General features: G+C 40.3%; 1 protein-coding gene across 3 annotated transcripts; it reads right to left on the bottom strand.

The window, feature by feature from the left end:
- Window positions 1-435: 435 nt before the first annotated feature.
- On the bottom strand, window positions 436-27,453 carry LOC131908998 (serine protease FAM111A-like). Of its 3 annotated transcripts, XM_059260229.1 has the most exons (4): window positions 27,357-27,453; window positions 26,363-26,470; window positions 6,570-6,777; window positions 436-3,764 (listed from the first exon to the last, which is right to left on the bottom strand). In XM_059260229.1, exons 3-4 carry the CDS (start codon window positions 6,648-6,650, stop codon window positions 2,016-2,018), a joined length of 1,830 nt encoding a protein of 609 aa, XP_059116212.1. In that variant the 5' UTR covers window positions 6,651-6,777; window positions 26,363-26,470; window positions 27,357-27,453; the 3' UTR covers window positions 436-2,015. The 3 variants fall into 3 exon arrangements, with proteins under 3 accessions (XP_059116212.1, XP_059116229.1, XP_059116220.1); XM_059260246.1 differs by lacking the exons at window positions 26,363-26,470; window positions 27,357-27,453 and adding an exon at window positions 7,535-7,988; XM_059260237.1 differs by lacking the exons at window positions 26,363-26,470; window positions 27,357-27,453 and adding an exon at window positions 7,202-7,513.
- Between the last annotated feature and the right edge of the window lie 346 nt (window positions 27,454-27,799).

Consider the following 27,799-nt stretch of genomic DNA (forward strand, 5'->3'; position numbering starts at 1 on the left):
GAAGACATCTTTAGGGAATCCTGAAAAGAAAATTTTTGGGTTAATTATCAAGTCCTGAGAGAGTTAGTTGTATATTTGTCCAGTATCTGCATAATGGGAAAGTTAAAGGCTTGTCTCAAGTCTTTGCTCAAGTAGTCTATGAATCTGGATCATCTCAACTAGCCATCTCAAAATTGTCCTGAGCAGTTTGTAGTTCAAAGTCGATCTTTCCTTGGTGTTAATCAGCTTAATGGCTTTACCGTAGTCCATATAGAATCCTCATTGTGGAAGCCTATCACCCTTTTGAAGATTTCAAAGTTGCTGTTAGGTGTGGTCATGGTTCCCTACAGATTTTTTTTTCTTCTGTCTTTTTTCTTTCTTTTTTCTTCTTTCCTTCTTTTTCTTTTCTTTCTTTCTTTTCTTTTCTTTTCTTTTTTTTTTTTTTTTTTTGTGCCTCCTCTGTGGTTTGGAGCAATCACAGTCTGATAAATATCTGTTTCTCAGAACCATGAACGTTCTTCCCTAGAAGAGAAAATCTTCACAGCAATTTCTCCCCACCACTTGCCTTGCCAAACTTTTCCAAACTGACCTTTGCCGATGCTTTCTTGTAACACGATGGTCCTGGCAACTGTTCTCTGAACAAGCAGCAGTAAACCCTTCATTCCAGGCAGCAGCATCACCGCGATCACCAACATGAAGAGAAGGAGCCGCTGCCTCCATGGTCCCACTGCCACCATTTGTGGCTCGGCCCTGCCCGCAGCTTCTCCTTAGCAAGCCTCCAAGGCTGGCATCAAACTCAGGATCCTCCTGCCTCTACCTCCTTCAGCAAATCCTACCAGTGTGCACCACCACAACCAGGAACGTGTAGCTTGGGTCTGAGCTGGGGCCAGCAAGGCCACAGGCAAGTAGCTTTTTCAAGAATTAGTACCGGACAAGTTGGGCGCCAGATGTAGCACGAATCTTAAAAGGTCTTATTAATAAAAACAAACCCAGGAGCCAGATATTGGGGTGAATGCTGCAAGATCAGAGAAACAGAACAGGCCACAGCTACCTCACCTTGACAACTTCTCAGCTGATCCTGTTTCCTCAAACTGGAAGCCTCTGAGTCCTCACCTGAATGGATCTCAGCTGAACTGCTGCTGAAAGCCTAAAAGCTTAACCAGGCTCTAGTTCCTGGTCCTCACGCCTTCTATACCTTTCTGCTTCCTGCCATCACTTCCTGGGATTAAAGGTGTGAGTCACCATGCTTCCTGACCACACCTTCCTTTCTCTTTCAAGGAGTGGGACTTGAGTGTCACTGCTGAGAACTGTTCTAGGCTATGCAGCATCCTGCTGGCCTATTCCATGGTGAACCCCGTGACATAGAAACCATCTCTTCCAGGGTTTGCTCTCCATAACTCAAGTCCAGGAACTCCCAGGTGTCAACATTGTACGGCAGAGACCAGTTCCCTTGCCTGCTCAATGACTCCTACACCATTTCTTGTGGGTTCATTCCAGACTCAAGTCTTAAGCCAGAAAGCCAGAGCGGAAGAAAGGCAAGTGATTTCAGGGACCTCTCGGGGCTGAAAAACCTGTGACTCAGTGACCTGGCTGAGCTCTGGTTGGCAGAGAAGGAAGGTACAGGTAGAACCAAATAAAGCCGTGCCTTTGAAATAGGTTTAACTTGCCAGGAGAACCAAAGGTTCCTTTTCCCTCACTCTCTTTGGTCCACAAGTCCAGTTCCATGATCTGTACTTTTTCAGATCTTTGCATCTCCTGACACTAAGTCTCCTGAGACCTGAGTCATACTTCATCTTCTTTTTCATGTTAAACAGTCAACTCAAATGTTTGTGTGTTGTTGTTGTTGCTGATGTTCGTGAACTTTGAAAAGAAATGCCTAGTACACAGGAAGTAATCTAGAACATTCATTTTTTTGTTGTTGTTGTTAAATCAATCATTTTGAAAGTTCATAAAACATTATTGTCTGCAGAATAACAACACCATAGGCAGTTCCCTTAAAGTTGGAAAATAGATGAAATCCTCTCCAGTCCTTAGGACTATTGGCTCCACATTTCTTCATCCTGACAATTTCCAAAAATTATATTATACCAATGTTCATTTTGCTTAATATCATCAAGAATGGATTTCATAGAAGAACCAAACTCAATGATATTGGAAATTCCATTTTGGTACTTACACGTGAAGCCAGCAGCATGCATGGCCACCAATGAACCATAAGAATCAAACACTGGAGATCCAGAAGACCCACCAAAAAATGTAGTGTCATAGGTAACCACATGAGAGCTGTGAAGCATTTCCTGGAAACTTCTTTGGGTGAACATAAGGACAAAAGGCATAGAGAAACGGCAGCCTGCTGCCTCTCTTTCTCGAACATTTTCCTCACATTTTCTTCCTCGATTATCTTTAGGGACCACTGTACAAGCATCAGTAGACTTCTTTTCTCCATCTGGATGGCCAATGATATAAATCAACCCATTAAGTGGCACAGGTCCTATTCCATTATACAGTCCAGCAGGTACATGTCCTCCATTTTCCTCGAGTTCCAGGACAGCATAGTCAAGGGTTTTATTAGATATCTCAAACCAAGGTTTAACATTAAAAGCACTGTCTTCTCTTGGTGGGAATTCTTCATAATCAAAGGTCACCTTTACACACTGACTAATTATGCTTGCCCACTGACTTGGATCTATGCCTTCCCCCACAATGCTGGTTATCACATGCCGACAAGTGATAATATACAATCCTTTAAAAACAAAGCACGTGGCACTGCCTTCATTTCCATTATTGTTCCACCGCAGGTACCCAACTGAGTCACTGACATGTGAAAGATGTTTGAGCAGTTTAACAGAAGTAGAATTTTTTGTCAGTTTCCCAAAGTTTTCTTTATGCATTTTGAATAAGGAAACTTTCTTCTTTCTTTTTTCGCTTTCTTCTTTGATATATGCTCTGAATTTTTCTCGTTGTTCTTTCAGTGTGGGGTACTCATCGACAATGTGTTCGTCTACCTCATGAAATTTTCTGTCCTCTAACTCAGAATTGTGAGTGACAGGCACTACCTTCGGGTTCTTTGTTAGTTCAGTCTCAACCTGCAGGAGCTTGCCCTCTAACTCATCAACTGGCTGGGTGTTTTCTATGACGGTGTCCAGGTCACTAATGAGTTTCCAATGGTCACTCTCCACAAAGGAGTAAAACCTGCCATCCTTCCTCAGAGTGTCCTTGATGCTCTCTCCCTTGATGCCATAGACACAGAGTTTGTTGCCCTGTGCATGAAGTTTTCCACACTTCAGAATCCTTTTCCTCTTACTTCCAATTGCATGAATGGAAAATCGGACATAACTGGTAGATGCTAGGTTCTGTGGTTCAAACAATCGTTTATTTTCTTCTGGCTCACTTTTACATTGAGAAAATGTAATGACCACGTGGCTGCCTTCTGGAAAACAGCAGAGAGGCATGCCAAGGTTTATGTACCCTTCGATTCCTTTTATGCCATGCACCAGCATTTCTTTGCCTTGTTGTCTTTTTATCTCTTCTTTGACAGCATCAAGAGTGTTGAGTGCTGCATATAAGCTACTTGTCTCACTATGTGTATGCTCATGTTTCATGTTTTTGTTTTTCCTGCGGTTCACATCCAAGGTGACTGTAATTGTCTTATTTAGGGGAGGAGTCTGATCTTGTCGGATTTTCTTGGCTCTGCGATCCTGGGTGTTGGTTATATCTCTTGGTGTTTTTCTGGAGTCCACTTTTGCTTGAGAAATATCAGAATCATTCTGCTCTTCTTTGGGGACCTAAAAATAAATGATGGATATCCTATAACTCTGAAAACTCTAGTTCTGTGTCCATTTTTAATGTCAACTCACATAATTCCTCTGGGAAACTCAGTACCAATTTCAAAAGTAGAATTAAGCCAGAGTTCATCTTGGAATCCAAAACACAATCTCAACTTCCTATCAAACCAGCCAGAAAAGCTCCTGTTACACATGGTGCATTTTTCTAACAAATAAGAGGGCAGACACAAGTGTTATCCAGACACTCAAAGGTCTACCAGCTTCCCTATATTGTATTCCAAGTCATTTTTATTATTTTCAGCAATATACATTTTATCTTATTCAAGCATAAAGTGTATTGCAATAACATTTTAAAGCTGTTTATTTATCATTAATTTGTTTGTTAAGATTTATTTGTATGTATATGAATGTTTTGCCTACATATATATGTGTGATCCATGTGCATGCCTGTGGTGATATTTTTATTTGTGTTTTGATAAATAAAGCTTGCCTGGAGATCAGAGGGAAAAAGCCAACCATTTTAAGTAAACAAAGTCAGGCAGCACACGCCCTTAATCCTGATCACTTAGCAGGCAGGATCTCTGTGTGTTCAAGGCCACACTAGGGAACAGAGCCAAGCGCAGTGACACACGCCTTTAATCCCAGTACCAACCATAGAGACAGACAGTGACAAGGAAGTGAGGTAGCTGGGCTAAGAGCCAATGAGAGGGCAGGAAAGCAAGGCATATAAAGGCACAGGTAGACAGGAAGTAGCTTGCATTTAGAAGCTGCAGAGTTGGTAAGGTAAGGTTGGCTGGTGGCTATTCCTATTTCCCTGATCTCTAAGGCTTTCACCCATATATTTGGCTGTGTTTTTTACTTAATAAGACCATTTAGAAATTCGTCTACATATGCCTGGTGCCCACAGAGGTCAGAAGAAGGCATCAGATCTACTTGAACTGGAGTTATCAGTGTTTATGAACCACCATGTTGGTGCTGAAAATCAAACCCAGTTCCTCTACAACAGGAACAGATCCTCGATAATTTGTGCTTTATTTAATAATTTGTGAGGCAGAGTCTTGCTATGTAGTTAAGACTTCCCTGGAATTCAGTATGTAGCCCAGGTTGGCTTCAGACTCAACAATTTTCATAGCTCCTTAATACTGTGGCTCACAATCTTCTGTTCTCTGACTTTTGAATGCTGGGATTACAGCACTGTGCCACCATGCCTGGTCTGACATGTTTGAAAGGAAATGAGAACATGTGTGTTCCTTGAGCTTACTGTTACGGAGTAGGACAGAAATAAACAAATATTGGCTTGTCATGGATTGTCTAGCTATTTAGATGCCTTGCTTTCTAGAATCTGGACACAAAGAAACAAGGAAAAGGCTTTAACTTTGCACATCAAATGCCTGACACTTCTCCACTGTCTTGATATAATAAAGGAACATTTTAGTCTCAGAGGGCACAATCATTTGTCATATCTTAGTAAACTTGCCCAAGTCTTCATCACAGGCTCAAGCGACTCTCTTTTCTTTATAAACAAATTGGAACCAACCTTCCTCACTTGACTATGAAGGTTATGGTAAGAATAATTATACAAAATCCTTCGTAAAGTGAAAAGTACTAAATAAATACAGGCTGTTATGATTGAAGGGACCAATCAAACTTAGACATTTTAGTACTATTAAGTAGTATTAATTTTGTTTGTTTCACAGATTGCTATGGCATATTACATTTGATCTATTCAATTAATGCTTTTTTTTTATTAAACACTGCTTTTATTTAACTAAAACCTATATTACATTTCCCTATCTTTGCTGCGATTCGCCAAAATAAATAAAGTGGATAAGAAAGATCCTAGAATATGTCATTGTCCCAATCTTTCTTGGCAGTAGATCCTATGTGACCTAGGACCCATTGTGGCTAAGACAGCTATTAGTATATTATGATGATATTTTATTTGTGCTGAAATGTGATTTTATTTGTATGTTAATAAATAAAGTTGCCCGGGGGTCAGAGCTAATAGCAAGCCATTTAGCAGAAGTCTGGCAGTGGTAGCACATGCCCTTAATCCGATCCCATGGCAGGCCAAGTCTCTGTGTGTTCAAGGACACAGACAGCATGGAGACACATGCCTTTAATCCCAGTACCAATCACAGACACCTGGAATTCTGTGACAAGGCAGTGATGAGGAAGTCATGTAGTTGGGTTTAGAACCAATGAGAAGGCAGAAGAGAAAGGCAATAAAAAGACGGGTCACGAGCCAGGCGGTGGTGGCGCACGCCTTTAATCCCAGCACTCGGGAGGCAGAGCCAGGTGGATCTCTGTGAGTTCGAGGCCAGCCTGGACTACCAAGTGAGTTCCAGGAAAGGCGCAAAGCTACACAGAGAAACCCTGTCTTGAAAAACCAAAAAAAAAAAAAAAAAAAAAAACAAGCAAACAAACAACAACAACATCAACAACAAAAAACTAGGCCGGGCTGTGGTGGCACACCTTTAATCCCAGCACTCGGGATGCAGAGCCAGGTGGATCTCTGTGAGTTCGAGGCCAGCCTGGACTACCAAGTGAGTTCCAGGAAAGGCGCAAAGCTACACAGAGAAACCCTGTCTCGGAAAAAAAAAAAAAAAAGACGGGTCACACAGGAAAAGGTCTCTCTCTCTCTCTCAGGGGAAGGACGGCAGCGACTGGTAAGCTAAAGGCTATTCGCTAGTGCTCTGACCTCTTGGGCATTTAACTCTTTATTTAGCCCTGTGTTTCTTATTTAATAAGACTGTTTAGAATTACATCTACAGTATATCCCACAAGCAATAATAATAGACATACCTGAAAGAAATAGTCATTGATTTTTGCATTTTTCCTTGCATTGAACGGGATCCTCTGTGATCTGCGCTTCTTAGAGCTCATGGTGACTTTGAGATGAAACAGTGGTTCAACCGAAACACAAACTTCAAAATGGTTTAAGTTGGGTTGGGAATTTAGTTTAGTGGCAGGATGCTTGCCTAGCAAGTGTGCGCCCTAGTTCAGTCTGCAGCTAAAACATAAAAATAAAAAAAGATAAAGATAAAGCAAAAAGAAAAAGTGGTTCAAGTTACGGCAGTATCTACATACAGACTAAAAGATGAACTGAGTCATGTATCCCATCTTTCCCATTCAGCTCTGGCCTTGCTTGTCCTAGAATGGTAACCTTGCAAGCTTATCCACCAAACATAATCACCCAAACAACAAAAGCAGAGCATCACGTGTACCAAACATGTAACAGAAATAGTCTGTATTAGCTAATTCCCATCACTACCATGAAAAGCAAGTTCTACATAGATTTTGATTGGGGGAAAGGATATCTTTGACAAGGGAGATGATGTATCCAAACCCACAGCTTGAAGTAAGCCGAGAATTCAAATGCAGATATCCCTATAAAGGGTTTGCAGCTGGAAAACTCAAAACTATGTTCTACTTACAGTGATGTTAAAATCTTCTTTTTGTTTAATATAGAGATGATAAGGGCAGAGAAATGGCAGAAAGAGAACTGAGCAGTGCCGTGAAAACAAAAGAAATGGAAAAGAATGTGGTGGTATTTTACTTGTACTGAAATGTGATTTTAATTGTATGTTAATAAATAAAGTTGCCTGTGGGTCAGAGCTATTAGAGCCATAGCAAGTGCATGGCAGCGGTGGCGCATGCCTTTAAGGACCTGGAGGGCAGTACATACAGGCAGTGACGAGGCAGTCACGTGTTTGGGTTTACAAGCAATGAGAAGGCAGAACAGCTAGACTATATAAAGACATACGCACAGGAAGTAGGTCCCTTTCTGAGAGCTCTCTTGGCTGAAGAGGATCACTGAATCAGGAAGGGTGAGGCTATTAGCTCTGACCTCTTGGCTTTCTTCTCTGAATCAGCTCTGTGTTTCTTATTTAATAAGACGGTTGGTTACATCTACATTTGGTGCCCAACGTGACAAGAATCCATTAAAAACCGCTTGACTTGGCTTGGCGGCAGGTCCGGTTTCCCACCTGGGCAGCCGGCAGGTCCAGTTTCCTGCCAGGGCAGCCGGCTCCCTAGCCCGGGCCCAGGTCGGCTTGGCCTCAGGCCGGACTAACCTTGAGCTACTTGCTTAGAGCCGGTGCTACAAACAACTCAGGCCTGCCCTGCCGAACAGGGACCCTGCCTGTAAAGCCAATGCACGTGGTTGGAGCTTAAGGTAGCCAGAGCCAAGGCTTGACTAGGCTCAAGCAGGAACACGTGGCTGGATTCAAGCTCTTAGGCAGAATTTGTGGCTTCTCTCTCTCTCTCTCTCTCTCTCTCTCTCTCTCTCTCTCTCTCTCTCTCTCTCTCTGGATTCATACCTCGGACACTAGGTGGCTGTTTTGAAATTCCCTCGGATTTGTACTGTTCTACAAGGACTTGGTAAGTCACTTAACATATCAGATATTTTAAAGGAAACTATTTAAAAGAGAAATTTTTTTCCACATTAAAAAAAATGGGTTTTCTGTGTTCATTGGAAGAAAATTGGGCTTTGTTTGCAATTTTAGACAGTCTGACAATGGAACAGCTATATGAGAAGATTAATGTTGATCGAATTATGCATTTTATTACTATGCTTATCCTCATTTTACTATTTAAAAAGATAGTCAATTTAAGTGCCAGGGTGACAGCTTTAGAAAAACTTGTTAAACCTGTAAAAACTCAGACAGAAGAAATTAACAGTGAAGTTGCTTCAAGATTGGATCATAAGGTTACAGAAAGAAAGCCTGTTTTCACACAGTCACCCTTAATTTGTCCAGTAACCGTACAGCAGTTGCCTGATCAAATGACTACACAAAATATTTGGGCTCCAATTGAAATGTTAGATTTACGAAGGTTTAAGGAAGTAGTAGTATTGTGGGGCGTTTACCCAACCACCCCCACAGTTCCCCAGAGTTTTCTTGAGTGCGAGCAGCAGGAAATATTAGATAGAAGGATTTATTGCGGAGAATATCTCGGAGATAAACAGATAGAAAATAAAGGATAGCCTCGAGAGGGCCTGGAACCTATTCCAACGGGCCCCGACTGCCTCTGCCCCAGGGTTTTTATAGAGACGCCAAGGGGTGGAGCAAAAGACCTCCTCCCCCAGCACAGCCAAGTGCAGACCATCTCAGACACCTGCACTCAGGCCCGTGGTCCAATCATCCTCTATGAGGACCTGCTGGGTAAAGCCACGAGGAACCCGAGAACGGGCTCCCACAGGTCCCCCTTTCTTAATATATAAAAAAATAACTAATAATGGCTTACAGCAATCTCCATAGCTGTTACACCTCCCAGTATGGAAGTAGAGGATGATATAGATGGCATTTCTCTTTTGAATTAGGTTCAAGGTGACTACAGCAGCCTTAGCTGCCTCAAGCCCTTTCTAAGCCAAAAACTCTTAAGGCAACTACAAACTTAAAGAATCCCTTAGCTTCATCATTACCATTAACAGGTTAACATAAATATTGCTATACATAGTCACAATTCTCTCAATCTTATAACACAAAGCAAACTCTTAACAGAACCATTTGAATTAGCATATATGGTGCTAAACATAGTTAACAATTTTCTCCGCCTTACAACTTTAACTCAATCATTTGAATTTTCTTGCTAACAGAACATAGGAAAAACTTCGATGTATTCACATCAAACTTAAATATTTCCTTAACTCCACAAAACCAGGGTGCATTAATATCAATAGGTTTCTGCAAACATAATTCAATCTCATAACTCCTCCTTTTCTTTATAATTTTTTAAACAAAATCTCAAACCTAGTTAGAGGAACCCAAACATATATAATTCCTACAAACCCATATTGAAAAGCAATCTTCTCAATCTAACCATTAACACTTTGAAAACTTAGCAAAACATCCAAAAGCAGTTTCTTAATAAAACTCTTTACACTTTAAAAATAGTCTCTTAATATACCCCATTTGCATTTCTTACTAACAAAAACATGACATTAATCCACTCAAACAACTTTTGAAATTAGACTAAGGAATATTAACTCTCCCCCTTTTCTTTATAATTTAAGCAAAATCTCAAGCCTAGTTAGAAAACCCAAACTTCTGTTTAAACAGTTCCGTTTGTAACACAAACCAGTTGCATAAGTAATTCCATTTTACATAAACAGTTCCACAAAACAATTCATGAATCACCAGTTAATAAAGCATATATGTGTAGCTGGAGAATTTTTCTCCAGCTCCTGCCACCAAGTCCCGCCAGTCCCAGAGCCCACTTATAAAATAAACACACAGACTCTTATATTATTTAAACTGCTTGGCCATTAGCTCAGGCCTGTCATTGTCTAGCTCTTACTCTTATATTCAGCCCATTTCTATTAATCTTTACTTTGCCACATGGCTCGTGGCTTACCGGGACCTTCCCACGTGGCTTGTCATGGTGGCGGCTGGCAGTGTCTCCCCCTCAGCCTTCCACTTCCCAGAATTCTTCTCCTTGTCCCGCCTATACTTTCTGCCTAGCCAATGGCCAATCAGTGATTTATTTACTGACCAATCAGCAACACACTTGACATACAGACCATCCCACAGCACTTCCCCTTTTTCTTTTCTTAAAAAGGAAGGTTTTAACTTTAACATAGTAAAATTACATATAACAAAACAATTATCAAGCAAGAATTACAGTTACAATATTAAAGAAGAGATCCTATCTATCTTATATTTGTAAGTTTAAGGTTTTATATCTAACTTATCTTTTATTATAACTAAGGAAAATTGTAAGTATCTAGTCTTTAACCACATCAAAGACCTCAGAAGGATATACTACTACCTGAGAAATGGAGAAGGATATAAGCAACTTTTAGGAGTCTTGTAGGGTAGACAGAGACAGCTGGCAGCCTGGACAGTCATTCAAAGTTCTCTTGTAAAGTTGGGGCATCTGTCTTCAGCCCACAGGCCTAGAGTCTCTTATTCACTTTTCTCTGTGTCCTCTAGAATGTCTGGCAGTTTTCTCTGCAAAGCAGGAACCTGAAGGACCATTTTGTCAAGCAAAGTTCAGTGGTCACCTTTGTATGGGTCTTGCATGTCCAGTTGATCAGGCAGTCCAGGCAAGAACAGTTTCTTGCCCAAATGGCTATTTTTGTCAAGGTGAAGATAAACTCCGTATGGAGTGTCTTCGATGCCCATCCTCCTCTCTGAAGTAAATCGGTGCTGTCAGGAGCAGACATGTCTCACTGTCCAGAAAGTCTAAATTTTTAAAACATTTTAAATGCCATATTCTGTAGGTCTTTGAAGTGTTTGAAGACTACCTATCTATCTGAAATATAACTATGTATACCTAGAAGACTTAACTAACATGGCTACAAATATGATTATCATAGATGACTAATTATTAATCTATTTTTTAATTATCCATTATAATTTTAAATGAGTTACATAAACATAATACCTCAAACAAGAATAGAAATATATATACAGTATAACAAAATTAAGTTTAAATTTGTATCAATAAACTAAATCTATAGCAATGTAAAACATTTTAAACAAGTTGTTACTCTTTAAAAGTAGGTTCATTAATCTACCCTTTCATCCTATCATATCTAAACTATCCCCTTTTTTCTTTAGAAAGAGATTGTATTTATAATCAACCTGATTTAAATAAAAATATTGTTTTTTCTCTGTCCCACACCAGAGGGCTCTTCTGATTTGGGACACAAGAATCTCTTAACCATTTTTTTTTCTTTGAGCAATATGTCTGGGTTTAGAGGGGGAGTGAGCCAATTCCATCTCTAAAGCTCTTACTCTTATATTTAGCCCATTTCTATTAATCTTTACTTTGCCACATGGCTCATGGCTTACTGGTACCTTACATCTTCCTTGTCCTGATGGCGGCTGGCAGTGTCCCCCGACTCAGCCTTCCACTTCCCAGAATTCTTCTCCTTGTCCCGCCTATACTTCCTGCCTAGCCAATGGCCAATCAGTGATTTATTTACTGACCAATCAGCAACATACTTGACATACAGACCATCCCACAGCATATATGCATACACAAAACTGCATCTTGATTCTAGGTAGAAATAAATTTCTTCATTTAAACAGTTCCATTTTTAACCCAATTCCAGAAAACAGTTCCTAGGTCATTACTATAAGTAAACTCAATTGTCCCATTGCAATGAAATCTCTATTCATTTCATTTCTTAAGTCCCAAAATTCAAATGATAAATTCTGGTACTAGCCTTCCAAATATGAAGAAATCCATAACCAAAATCTTTCTGTAGTTTTATCTCATTTTAAGTTCAAAAAGTTCAAACAAGAAATAAATTCTGGTATCAGGCTTTCACTTCCAAATATGAAGAGACATTTTTCAACCAAAACTTTTTGCTGTTAGAAATTTTAGTTCAAACAAGCGTCTCTGAACTTATTCTCAAGCCAGAGACCTTTTTAGGTACAGTAGTATTCTAAACCGCACCGTTTTTGATGTTAGCTCAGGTTTTTCTGTGTTGCATCGATTTTCCACGGATCTCAGCTGCAGATGCCTTGTTGTGCTGGTTCTCGCGTCCGCCATTCTTAGCTTCTTAGCGGCTTCTGGAGCTTTTGAAACCATTCAGACTGCCTACTTTGCAGTCTGCTGGGACACTAACCTTCTGTGTCTCGGGTTCTTTCACCATATACATTAGGAATAGATTCATGTTTAACATTTACACTTTCTTACAAATTCACGTATAACATTAACATCTACTTATTTATACTCTTTAAGAGAACTATAGAACTACTTTAGCAAATATATTTCTTACTACTTCTTATGTATTTCTTATGTTCTTATTTAAACTTACATTTACAACTAGCATCTTTACTTATTACAAGCTTATTACTACATGTCTTAGGACTACCTTAGATTCTTCTTGTAAGCTTATATTCTTAAAGGAACTCTATAGATCTATTTTACAAACTTTTATAAGGCTATCATTAGCATATATTTAACTTAGCAAACACCTAAAGATTTCTTAACACAGATCTAACAAGAGAATTTTTACAAACTCACATATCTTATTTTCATCTTTTTCTATTTCTTACTCTTAATTATTAGTACTATCTCTATTAGACAGATTCTCTTAACTAGACAGGAAGTACATACATCATTTCCAAAGTTTAGAGTTTATAGTCAGCTTTGTTATAAAGCACTGGGATTTAGTGAGTGTTGTTATAGAATTGTAATAGTTGTTGCTAGGGGACTATAACCTTCCCAGGATGATGCCACACTCCAAAGTTGCCAGTTCTCTCAGCCGTTCCGGACCGGCAGAGATGCACTGTCAGCGGTAGACGGTGTTTAACTAGAGGCTGTCCCTTCACCCAAATTCATAATAGTTCCCCTAAGTGCTTCAATTCTAAGACAACGTTCAGTGTATAAACTGCTTTCCCTTGTTTTAAGGATTTTAAAGTGGCTTGTTTGCTCTTATAGGTAGCTTTCTGTCATCCAGCTACCGTAAAAACTTTGCACAGCTATTAGGGTAAATAAGGCATTTTACCAACGGAGCCCCAAACCGCGAAGCACCTAGTTCCATATCCTTTCAATTTTTCATTGGAACTGACACTTAAACTCTTAGACGACTTTCCTCCTTATTCTTTTAAAAGCTGTATTTTCAGTTTACCATGAACGTATTTTTGAGCTGACAAACGTGTTTCAGGGCAATGTCGCCATCTTTAGTGGAAAAACTACCTTTCCCAGAATGCATTTCCCTTATATCATTCCATAATATCAGTCCCATATCAGTCCCTTATATATTTTCCCATCAGTCATTTCCCATAGTTCTTTTCGGGTCTGAGAGTCAACTGGTTCTCTTTTACCAGACTTGCTTACAAATTCTTGCCTGGGAGGTTTGAACAAAGTTTTTTGCTTTTGCAACGGGAGATTTGAACAAGCATTTTACATTTTCAGTTATGGCACGTTGGGAGATTTCTATTCTCGCCTCAACTGGCTTTAACAGGTGTTTCTCCTTCATCAGACACTGGCCCCAAATCAGAACCACACCTGCCTCGTTAGCCGGCATTGAGGCTGGCATTTCTGATAGCAACTTTCCTAGGGGCTTGTGTTTGTCTTAGCCAGTCAGTGAAAAACAAGATCATGCACTACAGCTTTTCCATAGCTCTTTCGGAGAGATTTTCTCCCACTGATTTATCTCATTTTGCTTGTTCCTTCCTTCCCCAGATGCAGAGCTTCAAGTTTCTGCGGCTCTGTACCTCTGCTAGCTGCCCTTGGAAGTAGGGGCTTTTTCTCCCCCCCGAATCTGCCTCAAATTCTAGCAGCTTTTTCAGGTCATATTTTTCTGGGGAGGAATCGGTCCCTTCTGTTTCTTTAGAGTCTTTCTCCCAGACAGTTCCCAGTTTGGTCTCAGTTTATCCCCTCTACCCCAGAAACAGTTTCCGACACTATAGTGGAGGCTTTCCCTGCTACTGAAGGTAGGAGTTCTTTGTCTGTTTCTGTTTTAAGGGTTTGTGTGGTTTGCGTACAGACTGAAAGTCTAACAAGGGAGGTTTTTGCCATTTCTAAACTCCCATTAGGACAGGCGTTTTACTTCATCAGGCCCTCACCTGACTCAGTCCCCCAGTGGGTTGCGTTTGCTTGTCTGGGTGCTCAAGGACAGAGCTTATGCCAGAGGCAATCACCCCTCAGGGCTACACTCCATCTCACGTGAGTCAGTTGAAACAAAGCTTTTCTCAAAGAGGTGCTTTCTCTGACAGAAAAGAAAGCTTTACTCCTGGATAGTTGTTCTGTTCTGCCCTGGCTAGGCTTTTTCCCAGACAGCGTTCTGACTCAGCAGCACAACTGCTTCAGACACAGTTCAGCTTTACTGTTTTCCCAGAAAGGTCCTTACTGATAGGAAAGCTTTTTTCAGATGTCTTTTTGCAGCTGTGGACCTATCAACCCGGGACTTGTAGGGAAGTGGACAACTGTGCCATTCTCACTGGCTTTAGTTTTGTTTGTTCATTAGCAATCTTCCCCTGGGTCCTGCACCTTCCTGCCTCAGCTCTGTGCTCCAGGAAGTTTGCAACTGCAGGAACCCTAGTATCCCTGAAATGCACTCCAACTCAGAGAAGCTGGCCAGTCCCTCTGGGTTTTTGCTCAGAAGAGAGGATACAATGCTAACAGTTTGCATTGCTTCAGGGGATCTTTGCATTAGGACCATTAGGAGCACCTTTTCATTCTGAAATGCTCAACTCAGAAACAAAACCCTTGATGCCTCAGCTCAGTTGTAACTGAAAAGCTTGGCTTTTTTGCTTTTCTCAGGTAAAGTTTCCCGCCCTTTTGGGCTCTCTGTAGCTTTTTACCCACACTCTCCCAAGCGTTTCCCTCAGGGTACTCGGACCCACTGTCTTTTACTGGCTTGAAGAGACAGAGCTTAGAAGAGGTTTTTAGGAACTTGTCCCTGCCTCCTGCATTGCAGGGACAATTTTTAAGGCTTGAAAAACAGAACTTAGAGGTTTTGCTGTCTTAAGAGGTTTTCCCTTAGAGCTAATCACAGGTGATCCCCATACTAATCTTCAGGTGATTCTAATTTTTGCCCTTTTAAGAAAGTTAAAGGCTTTAGTTTTTAAGTTTGAGAGCTTTTAGTTTGAGAAAGATTAAGGCTTTTTAGAGAGATTTTTCCCCCCAAGTTTTCCAAGGAAACCTTTATAGTTTAAGAGAAAGATTTTTTTCCCCAAAAGAGAAAGACCAACTTTTCCCAAAACTTCCCAACATTAAACTTTGGCTTTTTACACCCCCATTTTTGCCTCAGGGAGAAATCACTTTCTCCTGCCGCTTGGACTTAGCATTTCAGTTGTCCCCAGGACAAAAGCTTCCATAGGAAACTTTTTCTTCCCCATAAGCTCAAAGAAGAGCTTTTTTACTACCCAAAAAGCCCAAAGAAAGATTTTTTTTTCCCAGTTTGCGTTCATAGCCCCCAAAGTTAGAAAATTGAAGTTTTTTCTGTCTAGTTGCCTTACTTTTTTCCTACACAATCTTACACTTCTAAGTTTTTCCTACACTATTTTACTACCCTATGCCTTATACTTATTTTTCACAGATAGAAATTGAGAAAGGGATAGAAGATAGAAAATTTTGACAGAAGAGAATTTCGCTGCAGCATCGGACATCCTTCCAGTCCGCTTTCCTTTTCTCTCAAGGATAAAACCCCTGCCTCTCAATATATATAAAAAATATATATTTTCCATAACACCGGCATGCCTCATCCACTGGCAGGGCTGAACTCAGCACTTTCGCCAAAAACTCTGTAATAAAACTATTATTTTCCTTTATCTTTAGTCCCTATTACTTTGTCTTTAGTCCCTGTTCATTTGTCTTTAGTCCCCCCTTTTTTTAGTCCCCCCTTTTTTTCTTTTTTCTTTAGTCCCTGTTCATGGCGCCATTCTGTAGGGCGTTTACCCAACCACCCCCACAGTTCCCCAGAGTTTTCTTGAGTGCGAGCAGCAGGAAATATTAGATAGAAGGATTTATTGCGGAGAATATCTCGGAGATAAACAGATAGAAAATAAAGGATAGCCTCGAGAGGGCCTGGAACCTATTCCAACGGGCCCCGACTGCCTCTGCCCCAGGGTTTTTATAGAGACGCCAAGGGGTGGAGCAAAAGACCTCCTCCCCCAGCACAGCCAAGTGCAGACCATCTCAGACACCTGCACTCAGGCCCGTGGTCCAATCATCCTCTATGAGGACCTGCTGGGTAAAGCCACGAGGAACCCGAGAACGGGCTCCCACATAGTATCTTATGGCATGCATTCCCCATATGTAAAGCAAATGTTAAACTCTTGGTCAACATATAATAGGATTGTACCACAGGACTGGCGGGAGCTGGCACAAGCTGTTCTTGAACCCAGTCAAAGGCTTCAGTGGCTAACTTGGTTCAAGGATGAAGCTAAAAACATAGAAAAACAGTGGAGGGATAAAGGAATACAAGTCTGCCAAAATCAGCTTATTGGAGAAGGTCAATATGCTTCAGCACAAACACAATGTTTATATGATGTCCAAACCCTAATTTTATGTCAAACAGCAGCCTTGAATGCATGGGACAGAGTTGAGGAACCAGGAAAAAAAACTGAGTCATTTACAAAGGTTGTACAAGGCCCAAAAGAATCTTTCACAGATTTTTTACAAAGACTAGCTTCAGCAGTAAAGAGAATGGTCCTGGATTCAGAAGCTAGTAAGATAATAATTGAATCTTTGGCCTTTGAGAATGCAAATGAAGCATGCAAAACAATAATCAGGCCGTTAAAGGCAAGATCTGCACCTTTGGAAGATTGGATTAGAGACACGGTTAATGTTGAAGCTCATGAGCATGATGATATGTGGGTAGGAGAAGCAATTTCAAAAGCTTTGAGGTTTGTTAGATGTTTTGGATGTGGAAAACAAGGACATTTGAAAAGGGACTGTAAACAGGTCATTCCTAGAAACAATGTTTCTTCAAGGAACAATGGCAACAGAATGCCCCTTCCTTCTGGAGTATGCAGAAGGTGTGGTAAGGGAAAACACTGGACCAACGAATGTAGATCAACAAGGGACAGACAGGGTAATCCTTTGCCTCAGTCTTCAGGAAACTCCCAGAGGGGCCTCATGCAGGCCCCAATAGCAAATCCAGTTCAAACCTTTCCTGCAGTCGTAGAGGAAACCCCTACTCAGAGCAATTAAATCACCAAATGCCTCTTGGAATAAGTCATGCTGGTCAGGATGATGAAACAGAGAGAATAGAAAATTCAGGAGAAAACATAAAAGAAAAATTTTTGGCAAACTTCTATTAATGAACAAAGACCAAAATTATCGATAAAAATAAATGGTGTTTTGTTGTCTGGTCTGGTAGACACAGGTGCGGACGTTACCATAATTGCACCAGAATTTTGGCATCCAACTTGGCCTCTTCAGGAGGTAAACGTTCAACTGTTAGGAATTGGGACATTATCTCAGGTGAAACAGAGTGCAAGATGGCTCGAATGTATAGGTCCAGAAGGACAGAGAGGAAAATTGAAACCATATGTAGCTAACATAGCTATGAACCTGTGGGGTCGAGACTTGTTGCAACAATGGAATACTCAGATTAACATCCCTCCAATCTCAGAAACAAATCATAAACTAGCACATGTTTCTGAGAGAAATATTAGAAGGCATTATTCTGAGTGGTCACCAGCCATCCATATTATACAAGAACAGGGCACAACAACTGATGATCTTCCAAAAACACCAATAGCTCTACCTTTAAAATGGTTAACAAACAAGCCTGTATGGGTCCAGCAATGGCCTTTAACAACAGAGAAACTCCAGGCTTTAGAAGAGCTGGTAGAAGAACAGTTAAATTCTCAGCATATTGAAGAATCAACCAGCCCTTGGAATTCTCCTGTACTTGTTATTAAAAAGAAATCTGGTAAATGGAGAATGGTAACAGACCTTAGAGCAATTAACAAGGTAATTCAGCCAATGGGCTCTCTACAATCTGGAATTCCTTTGCCTACTCTGTTACCAAAAGGATGGCCTCTCATAGTTATCGATTTAAAAGACTGTTTCTTTTCAGTACCCTTACAAGAAAAAGACAGAGAAAGATTTGCTTTCACAGTGCCTACTTATAATAATTCTCAACCGGTTAAAAGATTTCAATGGAGGGTCCTCCCACAGGGAATGTTGAATAGCCCAACTCTGTGCCAATATTTTGTACAACGGCCATTGGAAGTGATACGTAAAAAATTTCCTAAATCTATAATTTATCATTATATGGATGATATTTTACTAGCTGACTCAAATGCAGATACTTTAGAAAGAATGTTTGAAGAGGTAAAGAAAATTTTGCCTTGCTGGGGATTACAAATTGCTCCTGAAAAGATACAAAGAGGAGATTCTATTAATTATTTAGGATATAAAATAGAGCTACAAAAAATTAGACCCCAAAAGGTGCAAATTAGGAGAGATCGACTACAGACTCTTAATGACTTTCAAAGATTATTTGGAGATATTTCTCATCTACGAACTATTGTTGGGGTAAAAAATGATGAACTGCATAATTTGTTCAAAACCTTAGAAGGTGACAAGGACTTAAATAGTCCAAGAGAATTATCACCTGAAGCTGAGAAAGAATTGGCCTTGGTAGAAAAGAAAGTACATGAAGGGCACGTGGATCGTATTGATCCAAAGCTGGATTGCATTTTGGTTATTTTACCTTCTAGGCATTCTCCTACAGGAATATTAATGCAGAGGGAAGATATTATATTAGAATGGATATTTTTACCAAATAAACCAAATAAAAAATTAAAAACTTATGTGGAAAAAATCTCTGACTTGATTTGGAAAGGAAAATTGAGACTTCGTCAATTAGCAAGAATAGACCCAGCAGAAATTGTCGTACCTTTAACTAAGGAGGACATTGAAAAATTATGGACAGAAAGTGAACCTTGGCAAAGAGCTTGCAGTAATTTTTTGGGAGAAATTAACAGCAAATATCCCAAAAGCGGTAGAATTGATCTTATAAAGAGAGCTGATTGGATTTTGCCTCGAATTGTACGGGAAAAACCCATATCTGGAGTTCGTATGTTTTATACAGATGCCAACAAACAAGGAAAGGCAGGTTACAAATCAGAAAATTTAAGTAAAGTAGTTCAAAGTCCTTATAATTCAGTTCAAAAATCAGAATTGTATGCTATTCTGTTGGTATTAATGGATTTTTCAGAACCTCTCAACATAGTAACTGACTCTCAGTATGCTGAAAGAGTAGTATTACATATTGAGACTGCAGAATTTATCCCTGATGCTTCAGAATTAACTTCACTATTTATTCAGTTACAAGATACAATCAGGAAAAGGAGTCATCCTTTATATATAACTCACATTTGATCCCATACTGGTCTGCCAGGCCCTTTAGCACAAGGCAATGATGACATTGATAAATTATTGATAGGAAATGTGCTGGATGCCTCAGAATTTCATAAAAAACATCATGTCAATAGTAAAGGTTTAAAAAAGGATTTTTCCATAACCTGGCAACAAGCCAAAGAAATAGTAAAGAAATGTCCTACTTGTTCCTTCTACAATCAAACACCATTACCACCAGGATGTAACCCAAAGGGTACTCAAAGGAATGAAATCTGGAAGATGGACGTGTTTCACTTTGCAGAATTTGGAAAACTGAAATATATACACCACACTATCAATACTTATTCAGGATTTCAGTGGGCAACTGCTTTGAGTTCTGAAAAAGCTGATTCTGTAATCACTCATTTTCTAGAAGTTATGGCCATCATGGGTATACCTGCACAAATCAAAACTGATAATGCTCCATCATATGTCTCTGTTAAAATGAAACAGTTTTTTGCTTATTACAATATAAAGCATATTACAGGCATACCACATAATCCTACAGGTCAAGCAGTTATAGAAAGATCAAACAGAACTCTAAAGGATATGCTAAATAAACAGAAAGGGGTAACAAAAACCCCCAGAAACAGACTGCATAATGCTCTATTAACTTTGAATTTTCTTAATGTCAATGAGAAAGGAACAACAGCTGCAGAGAGACATTGGACATAGAAAAAAACTACAGAATTAAATCAACCTATATACTTTAAGGATGTGCTGACCTCAGAATGGAAACCAGGGTATGTGTTACGTTGGGGATGAGGTTTTGCTTTTATTTCTACAGGAGAAGATAAGCTGTGGGTACCATCAAAATTGATAAAGGTTCGATTTGAACAAGAGAACCCTCTTAATTAGAGGAGGTGATAGTTCATCAACCAGCATGAACATCCAATTTAAACTAACTTATACCAGTAACACATGTCTTTTCATTTAATCAGATAATAACTTGCCAAAAAGGAACATCCCCAAAATTAGTCTTGGGGAAAGGTTTTTGTTTTTGTCTTTTAGGAGAATGAAGGTTAAGGAATCTGAAGAACACTGGACAAATGAGACAACTGAAGAAAAGGGACAAATCATCTATCCCAGGAAACAGAGTGAAACGGCGTATGGGTATATATTATCTAAAAAATTTTATGTCTTCCTAAATGTTTGTTTCTGCTTTTCTCTAAAAATTTAACACTATTGGTCTTCTAATAGTCCCAGTTGAGTTAAAATTTAAAGCTGACTTTGGAGTTGGAGAATGGCTCTCTCCTTCTTTAAACTCAAGCATGTTGTTAAAAGGAAAATGCAAACTCCCTGTATCATGCCAGAATAAAAGAGCCATCTTCTGCTATGGGACAGGAGAAAAGCCAAATTAATTAAGGGACTATTCTATTCTTAATCTCAACTCTTTGATTCTATTCTGATTCTTTAAACTTTTCTTAAAGTATAAATTTTATATCAAAATTTACAAGATTAATATATAGAGATATAGATATATATACATTTTAAACTTTGTTAAGATATGAATGGTCATGTAGAGTACTAACTAATTCTAGAAAAAGGCTTCAATTAGCTGCATATATATGTCTTTGTGTTCGAGTCTCTTATCAGTTTTCTGCAGGAAATCACGGCCAGGCCTAACATCAATTGAAGTCTCCAGGAAGAAGATGGGGCCCCACAACAACAACAATTCCACGTGGACAATAATAACATCACTAAGCTGACAAACATCATCTACAGATCAGCTTTGAACTACAAGGTGCTCAGAGCAATTTTGAGATGACTAGATGAGATGATCCAATCTCAAAGACTACTTGAATAAGGACTTGAGATAAACCCTGAACTTTGGCATTATACACAGACTGGATAATGAAGGATATAGTTACCTTTCCTAGAATTTGACAATTAACCTAAAATTTTTCTTTCAGGATAAAGATACCTTCGCCCATACCCAGCAGGAAGCAATTTTAAGAATATGTCGCCCACATTCCCAAAGCGGTGGTGTGGGACGGGTGGTTTTTTGGTCTTTTTAATGGGTTTTGGGTCTGGGATAATTTTCATTGTTTAGGGGGGTTGGTTACAAGTTGTTGTCAAGGGTTAGGAAAAAGGCTAAGCAGATTAGATTTAAGGTTCTTGTTTAAAAAAAGAGAAAGAATGAAAAGAAAAGAAAAGAAGAAAAAGACAATTACTAGTTTTAAATACATTGGATTGGATTGTTTTATATTGTATACAAATTATATATATTGAAATTGATATTGTTAGAAAATGCTATATGTATATTTCTAATTGTACTTATATCGTTCATTTAACAATGCAATTTTCTGGTCCTTGAATGTTATTATTACCAACTATTAGGATATAAAGAAATGAAAGTTAGTAGTTAGACATTACAATAGAACTTGTAGTCATATTAGATATGTTTTAAAAATTGAGCAGATATATTTTAGACAGGTCATCTTCAAACCCTTCAGAGATCTACAGAATATGGCATTTAAAATGTTTTAATAACTTAGAAAATTTTTCTTTTTTGTTATGACTATGAGACATGTCGGCTCCTGGCAGTACCAATCTACTTCAGAGAAAATATAGGCATTGAAGAAACTGCATATGGAGTTAACTTTCATTGTGGCAAAAGCTAGCCACTGGACAGCAAAGTATCCTCGAATCAACTGCTGACAAAATGGACAGACAGGACATGAAACAAAGGACTACTGATTCTTGCCTAAACAAGTGTGGTTATGGCTTTATCAAAAGGCATCTTCTGAAGCCAGGACAATATGGCACCATCCCTGAAGTGGCCTTCACAACTCGGGAAAGGTACAGTGCCCTTTTCTCCGAAAGCAGCTGAACAGGCAGTGGGCCGATGGCTTCTCATGTGCAATGGAACAGCAGCTGAAACAGTTATTCTTGAAGAGTAACTAAGCTCACGCCTCTCAATAGTAGACTGGCATTTGATAGAGGGATGTGGAGAAGAACGGGATGCTGAGATGAAGCCATATATACACAGCCAAGAAGAATGGACAGTTGAATTAAAAAACCATCAACAATTTCCAGAATTTAAAATCCTGAATCATGACATGACACTAGTGGAATTCAGGTGTTTCTGGTACATGGACTGCCCTTACCCAATGTGAGGTTGAACTGTTGACCTTGTGTACATCCTACTTCACAAATGAGTCTGTCAGATACGCTAAGCCTATAGGCTGAAGATGATGCCCCAGCACTGCGGAGAAACCTCAGGTGACTGTCCAGGGAGCTGGCTGTTTCTGTCAATTCACAAATTTTTTGGAAGTTGCTTGCATGCACTTCCTGTTTTTATTTTTGTTAGCTAATATTATTTCCTTCTTGGGTCTCTGAGGGAGCTGAAGATTAGTTAGTTATAGTTGAAGGTTAGTTAGTTATAGTTGAAGATTAATTAGGATAGAAAGTGAATTAGATACATTTTGGACTTAACAAAATAGGATAGATACTGAAATTATTTTCTCTGAATTTGTCAAATACAAATGGACTAGACATTGTTTAGACATTTATTACTTGTATATATTGTATACAGTTATTGTACTTTTGTATATAGTTTTCCTTTTGTTAGTTATAACCTTTTCTTTTTTTCCTTTTTATTAAAATAGAAAAGGGGAAATGTGGTGGTATTTTACTTGTACTGAAATGTGATTTTAATTGTATGTTAATAAATAAAGTTGCCTGTGGGTCAGAGCTATTAGAGCCATAGCAAGTGCATGGCAGCGGTGGCGCATGCCTTTAAGGACCTGGAGGGCAGTACATACAGGCAGTGACAAGGCAGTCACGTGTTTGGGTTTACAAGCAATGAGAAGGCAGAACAGCTAGACTATATAAAGACATACGCACAGGAAGTAGGTCCCTTTCTGAGAGCTCTCTTGGCTGAAGAGGATCACTGAATCAGGAAGGGTGAGGCTCTTAGCTCTGACCTCTTGGCTTTCTTCTCTGAATCGGCTCTGTGTTTCTTATTTAATAAGACGGTTGGTTACATCTACAAAAGAAGTATCAAAAAGAAATCTGGAAAGTTTATCCAAAATGATAGGAGCATTTGATATTGCTTTAGGCCTTTTGTTTGAAGTGGTATTTTCTCCTGCTGTCTCTGCAAAAAGAAAGAGCAGTTGAAACGCAACACGGAACCCTCCAGCAGTGCCAACTATCACTAGAGGGACATGCACACAGAGGGCAGCAAGTTCATCTGTCCTTCAGTACGTCATCGTCAGAACAATGCCCAGCATGTGGCAGACCCCAACACTTCACTTATAAAGACACACTCAAAGAATGAGTGGAGTTGGCAGTGACCTGCAAGGCCATGTTCTAAGTGCTTTCCACAAGCTGCCTCTCAGAATCCTCCAAAGCTTGCTTAGATGGGCATTATTACTCCTACTTTACACATAAAAAGCTTCAGTTCTTTCTAGAGAGGTTACACATCCATTCAAAAATCACAAAACTCCAGTGAGTACACTTTGGAAAATTTGTATTATCATTTTCTAACTGAAAAGACAAAAAGGAGGTGGAGGCAGGAAAGAATCATATAATGAACTTCCAAATACCTATCATATAGCAAATAATTTTTTTCTCCAATTTATATATCATTTTTTCTTCTGAGACAAAGTCTCATGAAACTCAGGCTGGCCATGGACTTTGAACCTCTGATCCTCCTGATGGAGGCATCTTTCTGCTCCCTGGATTATAGGTATGTGCCATTTCATCTGGTGTATGTGATAGAGAACCAAATCCAGGGCTTCATGTATGAAGGGTAAACACTCTACCAACTGGGCCACATTTCTAACCCTACAGTGTCCTTTTAACTAGGGAATGGCAAAGACATGGTAAGATTTTAACATTAAGTCACTTTCTGTCTCTACCAATTATGGACTTTTTCTTGTCAATTTAGTCACAACAAAATGCAATTGAGATACACACCACACCTTTTAAGTTTTGGGGCTTTTGTTCTTGTTTTGTTTTTTGACTTTGTTTTTCTTTAAACCAAGTCTTGTTTTGGAAGCCAGGATAACTTCAATCTGGCAATCCTCCAGCCTCACCCTCCTTAGTGCTATGATTTAAGTGAGCACCACTACACTGACTTAATTATGCATTTAAACTGTTTCCACCTAAAAAATAATCAGAAGAAAACATAAAGGTTGTCTGCAGATGGCCACCGTTGGCTTGCTTCTTCTCTCTGATGTATAATTGAAGCACCCAGCCAAGTGGGAGCCATCTAAAGACTGTGTCCAAGGTCTTAACCCCTCCACTCTGGAGCCTGAACCCTAGATTTCTACCAGTAACTACTGCTCATGAGAGAAGATGGAAATCTACTGGCCTGCCTGGGCCTGGTTTCCTGTTTGTGAAAAACAGCAGCAACTGCAAGAGACAAGGGCATCCCATAAAAACATGCACAGCAGTGTCTGTGCCAAGGAGTCTGGGCTCAGCTCACACTGCCACAGAGCTGCATGACCCTGGGCACACTGGTTACCTTCTGCCTCTCCCTCACCCTGAGAGGAGTGGTAGAGTCATCTTCAACTGTTGTGAAGACCAAAAAATACATAATTCCGGCAGTCTTCAGACAATGGCCACGTGCGACAGACTGCTCAGTGAACACTATGGATAGTGCTGCTATCTGCTGTGGGATGGTCTGTATGTCAAATGTGTTGCTGATTGGTCAATAAATAAATCACTGATTGGCCAGTGGCCAGGCAGGAAGTATAGGCGGGACTAACAGAGGAGAATTGAGAGAACAGGAAGCTGGGTGAGAGAGACACTGCCAGCCGCCACCATGACAAGCCACATGTGAAGATCCCGGTAAGCCATGAGCCATGTGGCAAGGTATAGATTAATGGAAATGGACTAATTTAAGCTGTAAGAACAGTTAGCAAGAAGCCTGCCACTGCCATACAGTTTGTAACCAATATAAGTCTCTGTTTATTTGGTTGGGTCTGAGTGGCTGTGGGACTGGCGGGTGTCAGAGATTTGTCCTGACTGTGGGCCAGTCAGGAAAACTCTAGCTACAGCTATCAATACCAATGATTAACCACAAGAACACTCCTTGGGCTGTAGAAAGTGAAACCGGTTGATAACTTGAAAAACTGGACTAGACTATATGATCTCTGCAGGTAGAAATTTATTGTTGAAGTTCCTGGTCTGTGGATGACTCACACTATGATCCATATGAAATAAATAAATAAGGTGAGCAAAAAGGAATATGAGTTTTGCAGTTTACGTACTTAAGCAATTATGAACCAATCCATACTTACCCTATACAAATAATTTCCAGTATCCGTGCTGGGTCATGTTATACTGAAGTGTGAAGAGCCTGGAGTTATCCTCCACCAAATCACACGATAATTTGAGAAGACAAAGTCCACTGAGTTGATGAGTTGATAAGATTTGCTTTCCTTCTTCAGTAAAGCAATAAACCAGCACAGCCTGTACAAGGTCCCTCCTGGACAGTTCCCTGGAATTTCTCTTTCTCGTCTTCCCCTTTCTCTCTCTTCCCTCCTGTTTCTTTCCTCTAGCCTTTCTCCCCCTCCCTCCCTGCTCCCCAATCACTTCCTCTCCTTCTCCCCTCCTCCCCCTTCTCTCCCTCTCTCTCCCTCCTTCACTTCACCTGTCTTAAGGTCTCTTTCTTTCTGCCTAGTCACATGCACATTCTGCCCCACTTACCTTTCTCTCCGAAAGGCTATCCAGAGTCAAGAGCCACAGCTGACCTAAGCCTCTCCCTACACCACCATGTCATTCACTCTAGCATTCAGTGGCAAGAAGTAGCCCCTGAAACAAACCTGGGCTCCCTGGGTCCTTCAGATGGGTAGCACCTCTGTCTCTGACCCCAAGGGCTTTCCAGCCTTAGAAGCTTCCGAGGTTCCGGTGTGCCTGAGTTTGGACTCCACCTTGCAAAGAATCACAGTTTGTTGACAGACCTTCCCTTGCTCACAGCCAGCACCTGCTACACTTGAATCCAGCACTCGACATTAAGTCTGCTCTTTCTGAGGGAAACCCTCTTAATGCCCTGAAGGGATGGACACAGGGTTTGACAGCAAATGTGCATGCAAGTTATACCTTTGAGAACGCTACTCTAATGAATAATAAAGACAACTGTTACTGTCTAGTGCTTGGCAGAACATTCCGGGTTAGTACATTGATGTTGATGGAAACAGCAGACAAACAGGTCAGGTGAACGTAGTAGCCAGCTATTTGTGTATAGACAGCTTTCATGGTACATGCTAGGCATGCCTGACGAAGAAATCAATATTTGTCACTTACTCTGTGTATTTTTATTCTAAAAAGAAACAGACTTAGGAAATGTGTTGGTGAATATTTGCTACACACAACACTCTGATACGAAAAAATTACATAATATATTATTATTATTATTATTATTATTATTATTATTATTATTATTCCCAATCGCTGTTTCCCAGCCCTTCAATCCTCCAGGTCCCTCTTCCCACGTTCCCTCTCCTCCAGATCCACTCCTCTTCCGTTTTCCCTTTAAAAAAAAAAAGGAGTGGGGTCTCCCAGGGATGGCTTAACAAAACTATTTACAGACATTGAAAGAACAATACTTAACTTCGTATGGAAAAACAAAACCCAGAATAGCTAAAACAAGCCCGTATAATAAAAGAACTTCCTGAGCTATCACCATCCCTGATTTCAAGCTGTAATGCAGAGCTATAATAATAAAAACCGAATGGTACTGGCATAAAAAGAGACAGGCTGATCAAAGGACTCGAAAACGAAAAGCCAGAAATTAATTTTAAGGAGATTTTTACTCACCGGCTCTTCCCACGGGGCAGGACCTTCCCTCTTGCAGCTGGAATCCCGCGTCTTTTTGAGGAACCGAAACCAGCCTTTCATTATACGTCAGTGTTCACGGGGCGGAGAGACTGCGGATTGGTCCTTTCTCTGACCAGCAATGGGCTATGCATCAGTCCATTGGCCGCGCTGAGCGCGGTTCAGGAGCGAGCGATCCCGCCCTGGACCCCAGAGGCTACCGGGTGCAAGCTGCCAGGCGGCCATAGAGTGGGCGTGGAGCTCTGCTCTCCAGGGATCCCCTCTTAGGTTTGCTGACTGGACTGGGCGGGAAGCAGAGGAGCCAGGACTCGGTGAAGGGTTCCCACCCGGCTTCAGGGAGCTGCGCTGGTCCAGCGATTTCCCGCCAGCGGGGAAAGGCAGGAGAGCCCAGGCAGCAGGTACTGCAATGCCAGCACCCTGGCTGC

This window comes from Peromyscus eremicus, chromosome 1 (assembly GCF_949786415.1).
Source record: "Peromyscus eremicus chromosome 1, PerEre_H2_v1, whole genome shotgun sequence".
NCBI classification, from domain to species: Eukaryota; Metazoa; Chordata; class Mammalia; order Rodentia; family Cricetidae; genus Peromyscus; species Peromyscus eremicus.

Excerpts from the sequence above, each read along its gene's own strand:
- LOC131908998 (XM_059260229.1), bottom strand. The coding sequence starts at position 6,650 with ATGAGCTCTAAGAAGCGCAGATCACAGAGGATCCCGTTCAATGCAAGG. Across the intron at positions 3,765-6,569 it reads TCAATGACTATTTCTTTCAG|GTCCCCAAAGAAGAGCAGAA; the intron begins GTATGTCTATTA and ends ATTTATTTTTAG.